Here is a 10125-nt window from a genome sequence, read left to right as displayed (position 1 = left end):
GGGGTGTCCCCTGCTGAGTTCTGTCCTCCTGGACCTGGTTATTCCAGGGATAACTGATCACGGGGGGTGGGGGTGGGGGCTGCAGACTGCTACCTCCTTACACTGGGCACGTATGATCTCTAATTATATATCAAATGAGGCAAGATGGGGCTGGCGACTTGGGAAGAAGAAGATGTTGGATTGATGTGGCAACCATCCAAGGTAATTATACTGGAGTTCCAGGGTGGTGTGGTTGGGGCTATAAGAAGCTTGGTAAAGCTCTCCCTCAGGGTTTCGTGGAATACCGTGGCCCTGGACAGGCTTGTCCGCCTTGAGGAAGTGAGGCAACTTTGGAAGGTCCCATCCATCTCCAGTGTTTCCCTGGTCTCAGCTCTGGATCTGGAAAGTTCTGCTGGGATATAGCCTTTGAGCTTACTTGAGTGAAGTGTGACTTCTTGATGATGGCCAGGTCAGAGGATTTGTTCCACCGAGCTTCGCTTTAAGCCCATTCCCCACTTGAGACTTGGGACTACTTCAGGGATGCTCTGAACGCTGGGCCATGTCCAGGAGGTCAGCCTCAGGAAAGGTGGAGGTTGAATGGAGGGTGGTCCTAAGGAGGTGCTGACTCCATCTCCAGGGGCTTGCAAGAAGAAGGGGTCCTCTGCCTATTTAAAGGGGCCATCTGTTCACAATAGAACAGGTTCCTGCATACAGAGGGCGAAGGGTTAACACCAGTTCTTAACCTGGAAAGGCCCGGTGAGCCCCCCAGGAATTCCAGCTATTCATCCATCTGACAAGTTTTTGTTTTCTTTTCTTTTTTTAAGTCGGCTTCTCAAGGCTGGGCTCAAACCCTGAGATCAAGACTTGAGCTGAGATCAAGAGTCAGATGCTTAGCACACGGAGCCATCCCGGTGCCCTCTGCCAAGCTTTTATGGAACACCTACTACATGCAGACCTGTAAGCACATTTGTGACTGCGAGCACTTTCCTGCTCTCATCAGCTTCTTGAAGAGGGACCGCAACTACCCCAAGGCGAAGACCCCTGGGTCTGCCCCAGGGAGGGGCTGGGTCAGATGGACAAGGGAGTGGGTTCAGGTGGGGAGCAGGACACCTTATTCTTTGCTTGCTCAGCATCTGTTCCCTGTTCTATTAGCAGCACCCTCAGTTCCCTTTGGGAGATACAATCAAATCTTTGAAATGATGGTTGTCTGTCACTACAAATGACCCCTTGATGGTAAGTTGTACTCACAGGAACAGAGGGATCTAGTTGGGGTATAACTGGAAGAAAGGTGCTGGACTTGGAGCCCGAAGACCTGGGTTCGAAGCCTGTCTCTTCCATTTACTAATAGAGCTATTAGCATGTTATTATAGACCTCTGCCTAGCAGGTTGAGTTAACATGCTTCAGGGAACAGTGAAACCACCAGTGGTCTGTGCCACCCCCCCACCCCGAGGATCACTCCATGGTTCACATCCTAGGGTGTATCTGTATTAAGACCCGCATCCACTGGGCAGCCCTCACTTCCATGTGCCACATGCTGGCCGCATCCTATTTTTTCAACCCACTCTCTCTGGCACAGCAGCAATTGCTCCTAAAATCTATCTGTCCTCCCACTTTTCCAGGGCTCCTCACACCTCCCGTGCCTGGTCCTCACTTCCCTCTTTACCCTGCCCGGATTGCACGGGCCATCATGGCAACCACTCCCTTGCCCACGGCTCGGCTCCCTTGCCCCTCTCTGACTTTATCAGTTTTGCCAGGCAAATCCCCAATCCTGGCCAGACCAATTCTCTGTCCTGAGCCCCAGGATGACGAATTAACACCTTCTCAAACCCCAGAACCAGCACCGCCACCCGCGCTCTTCACTCTGAGCTGATGACATTGCTTCCTGTTTCTCTGGAAAAACAGAAGCCATCAGAAGGAAACTCCCTAAGGCTCCCATCATTTCACCAGTACACTTCACTTCGTCACAGAGACTCTCCCTGCTCCTGTCCAACCCCAACCCTCCACCTGTACACTTGACCCCACACCCTTTGATGCCTTAAGGACTCTCACTCCCATTGTCCCTTCTCTCTGTGTCATCAATTTCCTCTCTCTCCTGGATTATTCCTATCAGCATACACATATGGTCTAAAAGCCCCTAGCCTTAAAAAAAAAAGTCCTCCCTGGATCCCACACCTTTCTCCAGAGTCTGCCCCACTTCTCTGCTCCTTTTATAGCAAGATTCCTTGAAGGAGTTGTCTTGTCTTCGTCTGCTCCCACACTCACGCATCGCTCATACATCACACATCATGCCCAGCTGGGCATTTGTCCCCACCATGCTGTGAAATTGCTCTTGTCAAGGTGGCCAGTGACTGCCACATGACCAATTTCAAAGTCAGTTCTCAGTCCATAGATTAACTGGCCTATCATCAGCATCTGCCGTAGCCAACCAAGCTCCTGCCCTTGAAATGCTTTCTTCTCCAGTTTCCCAGGACCCCCCCCCCCGCCCCCCATGTCTGCCTCCTACCATGCTGGCCACTCCTATCCTCCTTCCTTGCTTCTGCTCCCCTCTTTGACCTCTGTTCCCTGCATGCTCCAAGGCTCAGCCCTTGGCCCTCTTCTCTTTCCACACTTCCCTTTGGGGATCTCATCTAGACGACTGACTTTAAAAATCATCCACATTTTGCTGGTTCTGAAATATGTATGTCCAGACCTTACCTTCCTGCTGAGTTCAGGATAGTTTGTGGTACCGCCTACCTAGGACACGACCTGGATGTGTCATGGGCGTCTCACAACAAACACGTCCACCACTGAGGTCCTGACCGCCCTCCCAAACCTGCTCCTTCCAGAGTCTCCTCGTTTCAGTCGATGACAACTCCATCCTCCTACTAGTTGCTCAGGTCAAAACTTTGGAGTGATTCCTCATTCCTTTTTTTTTTTTACCCCTCAAACCTCACATCCAGTCAGAAAAATCATGTCAACTTCAGAATATGTCTAGAGTCTGAGCACTTCTCATTTCTTTTATTTAAAAAATTATTTTAATGTTTGTGTGTGTGTGTGGGTGTGTGTGTGAGAGAGAGAGAGAGAGAGAGAGAGAGAGAGAATGAATGGGGGAGAGGCAGAGAGAGAAGAGGGAGACACAGAACCCGAAGCAGGCTCCAGGCTCTGAGCTGTCAATACAGAGCAGGAGGCAGGGCTCAAACCCATGAACCGCGAGACCATCACCTGAGCTGAAGTCAGACGCTTGACCGACTGAGCCACCCAGGAGACCCTCCCCGTTTCTACCGACTACTCTGATGCCACATTGCCTCTCTCCTGCTTGATAGAAATAACCTCCCAGCCGGTCTCCCTGCTGCTACCCTGCCCTCCTCTAGTCCCTCCTTCACATAGAGTGAAAGAAGTCAGCCACTCTCACCCAGAGAGGGAAGGATGGGGCCCCACGTGAGCTGGCCCCACACGCCCCTCATGCAGCTCCTTCTGTCCCTCCCCACTGACTGCACTCCCTCCAGCTGGCCTCTGTTCTGTTGCTTGAATAAGCCAGCCAGGCTCCCACCTCTTGGGCTTTGTTCTGGCTCTTCCCTCTTTCTGGAACGCTCTTCCCCCAGATATTGGCATGATTGCCATCTCACTCTTAGAGCTCAGCTCGAACATTCCCTCTTCAGTGAGTCTCCTCTTTTCCTGACTGTCTACTGTGCAGTAGCAGTCACCTCTACAGCTCCCTATGACATGAAGCTATTTGACTTGTTTTGTTTTAATGTTTATTTATTTTTGAGACAGAGAGAGACAGAGTGCGAGCAGGGGAGGGGCTGAGAAAGAGGGAGACACAGAATCTGAAACAGGCTCCAGGCTCTGAGCTGTTGGCACAGAGACTGACACCGGGCTTGAACCCACAAACTGTGAGATCATGACCTGAGCCGAAGTCGGATGCTTAACTGACTGAGCCACTCAGGTGCCCCTAAGCTATTTTACTTTTCATAGCACTCACCACTATCTGAATTAATTTATTTCTTTATGTGGGTATTGTCTGTCTTCCCAACCAGAATGAAAGCTGTAGGGTGGTGGGAACTTCGTCCTCAGTGCTAGTGCTGAGCCTACCACATGGTTGCCAGGGATGCCATGGAAGGTTGTAAAGGTTGTTCACTGCATCAGAGCTCCTGGCTGGGGAGCGGGCGCTGACATCTGGCCTGTTCTCTGCTCTCCATGCACTGGGGGCATCCAGCAAGTTGCCTTCTGCTATTTTGCAATGTGTGCTGTATGGGCTGGTTGTGGCTCTGTGATGGGTGTTCAATAAATATTCATTGACTACATGACTGATGGATGTGCAGACGCTGTCTCCTTCTGTAGGGCTTCACGCAAATTACCTTCTCAGAGCCTTATTTTCATCATCTGTTAAAGGGATAATTAACATCTATCTCATAGTACAGCTATGAGGTTTAAATGAAATAGTTTATTAAAAATCTGGCACAAGTGGGATTTGTGGGAATACCCAGAACAGGCAAATCCACAGAGACAGAAAACAGATTAGTGGCTGCCGCAGGCTGGTGGGATGGGAAAATGAGGAGTGACTACTTAATGGGGTGCCGTTCTGGTGTGATGAGAGTGTTTTACAACTAGATAGCTGTGCTTCCGCAACATTCTGAATGTACTAAATGCCACTGAAGTGTGCCCTGAAAATGACTAAAATGGTGAATGCTTTTCATGGGAATGGGGTTATGTTACACGAATACCTCAATTGAAAAAAGAACCAAGGGCGGGCGCCTGGGTGGCTCAGTCAGTCGAGTGACTGACTTCGGCTCAGGTCATGATCTCACAGTTTGTGAGTTTGAGGCCCGAGTTGGGACTCTGTGCTGACAGCTCAGAGCCTGGAGCCTGTTTCAGATTCTGTGTCTCCCTCTCTCTCTGCTCCTCCCCTGCTGGTGCTCTGTCGATCTCTCTCAAAAATAAACATTAAAAAAAATTTAAATAAATAAATAAAAAAGAACCAGCAGTGGGACTGGTCGGTCCCAGGTGGGGACTGGTAGGTGTTCAATGATTATCTTTTGGATCCTAGGATTTCCTGGATTCAAAATCAAAGCGAGAGCCCAAACCTTCCTTGGCCCCTCACTGTCCCATCCGGGGTAATAATCACTTTCCTCTCATTCATTCACTTCAGAAGCATTACTGCCCTTTTAGACATTGGGGATGTGGAGAGGAACAGGACAGACACAGACCGACCCCGTGTTTACTGGTTCCTAGGGAGGTTGGGGGCACGGTGGGTCCTAGGAAAAGAGAAGAGTTCGGACTGGAGCTGGGTAGGGAACAGACAAGGCGGGAGAGTTCGGAAGGGGCCAAGGGCAGTAGGACTTCAACTCTGTGCTAAGATATTCAAGGTCCTGCATGAACTGACCTTCACCTTCCAGGCTCCGTTCTACCATGCTGCACTTGCAAACCCCTGACTGTAGCCCTTGCTCTGGCTGTGCCCTGTGGGTCCCTGTGAATTCTTGTGCCTGCATGGTTTAACTCGTCCTCATAACACTTTCTCCTTTAAATATTTACTGAGAACTGCCCTGTGCCAGGTGCAGGGAACCCAGAGATGTCAAAACCTGGCTCCACTTTCACTCCACAAAAAGAAGAGGCAGCACAGGGGGTGCTCAGGACAAGAAGGTGGGGCTTGCCGGGGGGGGGGGGGGGGGGGGGGAGGCGGTGCTAGTCTGGGAGGACTGGGAGCTCACCGAAGGTGACTCTTGAGCTGGGTTTATTTATTTATTTTTATTTTTATAAGTGTTTATTTTTGAGAGAGAGACAGAACACGAGCTGGGGAGGGGCAGAGAGAGAAGGAGACACAGAATCTGAAGCCGGCTCCCAGCTGTCAGCGCAGAGCCCCGACGTGGGGCGGGGGCGCTCGAACGCACAGAACAATGAGATCATGAGCTGAGCTGAAGTCCAACACTTAACCGACTGAGCCACCCAGGCGCCCCATTGAGCTCGGTCTTAAATGGCAAGGAGGCACTAGGCCTGGGGAGGAGGAGTAAAAAGGGAGAGGTTCAGAGAGCCTCTCTTCAGAGGGGCTCTCTGAACTTCCAGTATCCTCTGAGATCCAGATGAAGGCTGGACGGCTCCATCCTGGTAAACACTCTCGCACACAATAACTCCCCAAGGGCACAGATACACTCCCTATTTACCTCCACATCCCTGTATCCGCCCCACCCCCCCCAATCCTCCCCTCAACTCCTGCACAGGCTCACACACATTTTTGCAGGCAACTTTGAGCGTACTTGGTCCCCGCGGCTTTGCCAGGGAAAAATTCCCACCTCCTCCCCTCCACTTCCGGCCCACAGCTTCCCAGGCCTGCAAATCTTCCTCTTCCAACTCTGGACTTTGTACCCGTCACGGGAAATTCACTAGCTTATCAGGGCCGTCAGCCTGGGCAGTTGCCTGCTGAGGTGTCTTGCTCGCCCGTTCTAGGGCCCGCAGGACCCCTCTCTGGATCCCAGCTGCACCAACACCCCTCCCCTCCCCCCACTTTCTGCACCCGGCGCTGGGGGTGCGGGTGGGGCGTGCGCCAGAAGGTTCACTGCAAAAGCTTGGGGTGAAGTGTAATTAGTCGTCCTGATTGGAGGCGTTGCCTGCAGCCTCCGCCCTCCCTGCGGATTCAGCCCCGCCTGCCGGCTGCGTCCCCAGGTGAGTCAGGTGGTGGCTTTGGCCCACCCACCAGTTCTGGTTCTGCCCGCCCCAGCCGGAAGCTTCATCCAAGGGCTGTGCACAGTTCCTACAGGTGGGGAGAAGGGGAAGACCTTGGGGGTCTGGGAGGGGGATCCCACAGATTCCTGAGGGCTCCTGGGAGCAGAAAAGGAACCACAAAATCAGAGTGGGGTGTGTGTATCTGTGAGATCAGAGGGTGTGTGTTTGTCGGTGGAAGAGACGTGGGGGTAGGGTGACAGCCCGTGTCCTTGGGAAGAATTCACAGGGACAGAGCAGGCAGGAGAAGGAGTAGGGTTAAATCTTACAGACCTCAAAGGGAATACAATTCACTTCCAGTTAACAAAATCTTATTTTGGGGGGATCCAGTGCCTAGCGTGGGGCCCAGAGTAGGCATCCAATGAGTGAATGAGTGCTTTAGCTCTCCTTTCTTTACAAAAAAAAAAAAAAAAAAAAAAATATTTATTTATTTTGAGGATGGGGGAGGAAGAGAGAGAGGGGGAGAGAGAGGGAGAAAGAGAATCCCAAGCAGCCTCTGCACTGTCAGCGCGGAGCTTGTTGAGAGATTATGACCTGAACTGAAATCAAGAGTTGGATGTTTAGCCGACAGAGTTACCCAGGCGGCCTTAGCTCTCCTAATACCTGCTTCACTCTCCAGCTCGCCCATACTCACCTCTCACCCAGACTGAGCTGCTGAACACCAAGCTGTCTGCCAGAGCCCGGGCACATTTTAATCGGCTCGGTCCTTGCCCCCAGGCAGCTGCCCATCCAGTAACTGGCCAATCCTGATGGGTGGTTGACTGGGTAGGCCAGTGAAGGGGTCATCCGAGGGGTCAAGGGACAATCTCATAGGCAGGTGTGGTTTGATTTGGCCTTGGGGGATGGGGAACTCAAAATACCGAGGAGGGGTGTCTGGGAAACAAGAGAGTGGGTGAGGTGGGAGGTGTGTGTGGGTGGAGCATGGTGGGGGGTGGTGGGGACTGTGGAGAAGACAAGATCGGCTGCAGGGCCGTGTGCTAGATTATGCAGCCTTGAAGAACATGCCAAAGAATCTGCGTATAGCCCCGAGGGCCTGGGGAGCTCTGGAAGGATTTTTAAGCAGGAGAGTGATGGGATCAGATTTGGGCTTTAGGTCCACCACTCTGGGGAGTGGACTAGAGGTGGGGAAAGACGGGATGGCGGGGGGGCATTGTAAGAGTCAAGGTACAAGATGAAGGTGGCTTGGACTGGGGCAGTGGCTGGGTGTAGAGGAGGGACAGAGCCATTCCGGAGATACTTAGTTCCAGGAAGAACTGATGGGGCTTGGTGACAGGTTGGAGGTGAGGAGGGAGGGTATCATTAAGATATCAGTATTAAAGAATATATGGCAGGTACTCCCCTAAACCAGATGCTTCTCTCCTAGGTGCTTTCCTAGCCTGGATCCTCCTCCCCAGGTACTCCTCTGATTGAGGTGGTCCACCTGCAATAATCTCCAGTCCTAGCTGTTCCTCTGACAGGTACTTCCCCAAGTACTCCTCAGATTCGGGTGTTGCTCCTCCAGACATTCCTCTGACTCAGCTGCTCCTCCTACAGGTATTCCCATGCCTAGATGGTCTTCTTCCAGATACTCCCTTAATTCAGGTTCTCCTCCCTAGCCCTAGTGGTTCTTACCTAGGTAATTTCCTGATCCAGATGATCTGCATTTGGCTACTCACTGAAACTGCTTCCCTCTGGGCAGAGGTGGATGGACAAGGGATGTGTCTGAAGAGCTGAGGGTCAAGGTGGGGTGGCAGGGGCTCCTGCCTGAGGAGGAGAGGGGCCCCCTGCCTGGGTAGGGACAGGCACCGTCCTCCACATGTGGTCTCTACTTTTGTTCATTAGCTCTCAGCCATTGCTGTTGTCTGACCCCTGGGAGCCAGAACTGCCTCTGTCTCATCTTCCCAACCTCAGCCTATCAGGCAGTGTAGCAGATTGGGCTCTGGGCCCCGGTGTCAGAGACCTGGGTTCAAGTCCCGGGACTTTTGTCCGAGTTGGTTCACCCCTCTGGGCCTCCGAGTCCTCATCTACAGAGAGAGGATAATGTTTATACCCACCTTACAGTGTTCTGTGAGGACATCCTGCCCGGTGCCTGAATCATACGTAGTGCTTAGCAAGTTCCAGCATTGATTTATTTGTTTCAGCTGCTTTCTGACCTGGACCCTACATTTTTCCTTTACAAATAGCCAATTTCCAGGTGCTCAGCTTCTCTTGCGTGCACAATCAGTTATGGTTAATTGTCCAGTGCCCAGAGTTGGTGCAGCGCCCTAACATGGCTGTAAGTCTGCCCTGGAATGTGTACCTGTGGCCTCCCACGACACCTGCACGTGGTGTATATGTTCTAGGACTCTGTGCTCCAGGGCTGCCTGGCATCTGGGGGGTCTCCTTGGAGCTACGGCTCTTCTGGCAGAAGCTGAGGCTCTCCGGTGTCTCCAGGCCCCTTCATGAGTGAGGCAAACCAAAGTGAGTGAATGGGAAGGGGGCTGGGGAGTGGGTTGGGAGAAGGACCCTGTCCCCACACCTTTCGGTCTCCCCAGGGAACCCATCTGGGGCCCCATGCATAATGCTGTCCCTTTCTCTGCAGCCACTGTGGGGCCCTCAGAGCTCTCCACGGCATCAGCCATCTCCCCTGGGCTGGGCACTGGGGCCCGGGCATGGCCTGTGCTGGTGGGCGTCGTGCTGGGGGCTGTGGTCCTCTCTCTCCTCATCGCGCTTGCTGCCAAGTGCCACCTCTGCCGCAAATACCGTGCCAGCTACCAGCACCGCCCGCTGCCCAGGACCGGGAAGGGTGTCTGTCCGGAGGTGGGTGAAGAAGATGACGATGGCTTCATCGAGGACAATTACATTCAGCCTGGGGCCGGCGGGCTGGGGACAGAGGGCGGCAGGGACCACTTTTCCTTCTGAGCCCCCATCTTTGGTCACCCCCCACCCATACCTGAAAGCTGAAGGATAGTGGATACTACAAGGGGACCGTGAACCTCAGGGACGGAGGTGTCTAGGGCGTAAGGGCTCACCAGGGGTAGAGCAGTCCTCCCTTCCCTGACACTGCTGCTGCTCGAGTGACAAACTTTCTCTTGCTCAATCACCCTTGATGACTCCCTGCTGTTCTCAGGACAGCTACCAAGGGCCGGGCTAGGGAAATAAGGCCTCTGTCAGCCTCTTGGTTCCCTTTCTTGCCTTTCCCGACACCACTCCCTACTAAAGTAATTATTTGTTTTTCCGTCTCTCCTACATGGTGTTTCTCCATGCACTTTTTGGTCACACTCTCTCCCCGGCCTATACTGCCCTTCTGTTCTTGCCAATCCTCCGTGACTGTGATGAAAGTCCCTGGTCCATCGACTCCCTGTCGCCCGTCTACCTGCCAGCATTTCAAACGAGCCCGATGAGAACATTTTAGCAGGTGCCAAGCAGTGTGCCAACTTTCTTGTTGAAAATTTTCCCTATCAATAAAGTGAGTCATCTAAATGGTTACAGTA

At 52.6% G+C, this 10125-nt stretch overlaps 1 protein-coding gene and 1 long non-coding RNA gene across 5 annotated transcripts; both read left to right on the top strand.

Annotated features, from left to right (window-relative positions):
- Positions 1-4347, top strand: LOC113599394 (uncharacterized). The gene is made up of 4 exons (XR_003420229.2): positions 1-201; positions 804-936; positions 1135-1212; positions 3997-4347. It is a non-coding gene; the product is annotated as an uncharacterized LOC113599394 (long non-coding RNA).
- A 1932-nt stretch (positions 4348-6279) lies between these two features.
- On the top strand, positions 6280-10125 carry CC1H1orf210 (chromosome C1 C1orf210 homolog). 4 transcript variants are annotated; one of them, XM_015066790.3, is made up of 4 exons: positions 6280-6616; positions 8037-8130; positions 8995-9112; positions 9234-10125. In XM_015066790.3, exons 3-4 carry the CDS (start codon positions 9094-9096, stop codon positions 9551-9553), a joined length of 339 nt encoding a protein of 112 aa, XP_014922276.1. In that variant the 5' UTR covers positions 6280-6616; positions 8037-8130; positions 8995-9093; the 3' UTR covers positions 9554-10125. The 4 variants fall into 4 exon arrangements, with proteins under 4 accessions (XP_014922276.1, XP_026915255.1, XP_014922275.1 ...); XM_027059454.2 differs by having other exon boundaries at positions 8037-8206; XM_015066789.3 differs by having other exon boundaries at positions 6280-6710.

Source organism: Acinonyx jubatus, chromosome C1 (assembly GCF_027475565.1).
Source record: "Acinonyx jubatus isolate Ajub_Pintada_27869175 chromosome C1, VMU_Ajub_asm_v1.0, whole genome shotgun sequence".
Classification (NCBI taxonomy): Eukaryota; Metazoa; Chordata; class Mammalia; order Carnivora; family Felidae; genus Acinonyx; species Acinonyx jubatus.
Note: the sequence above shows the minus strand (reverse complement) of the source record. Positions and strands in the feature narration are given on the sequence as shown.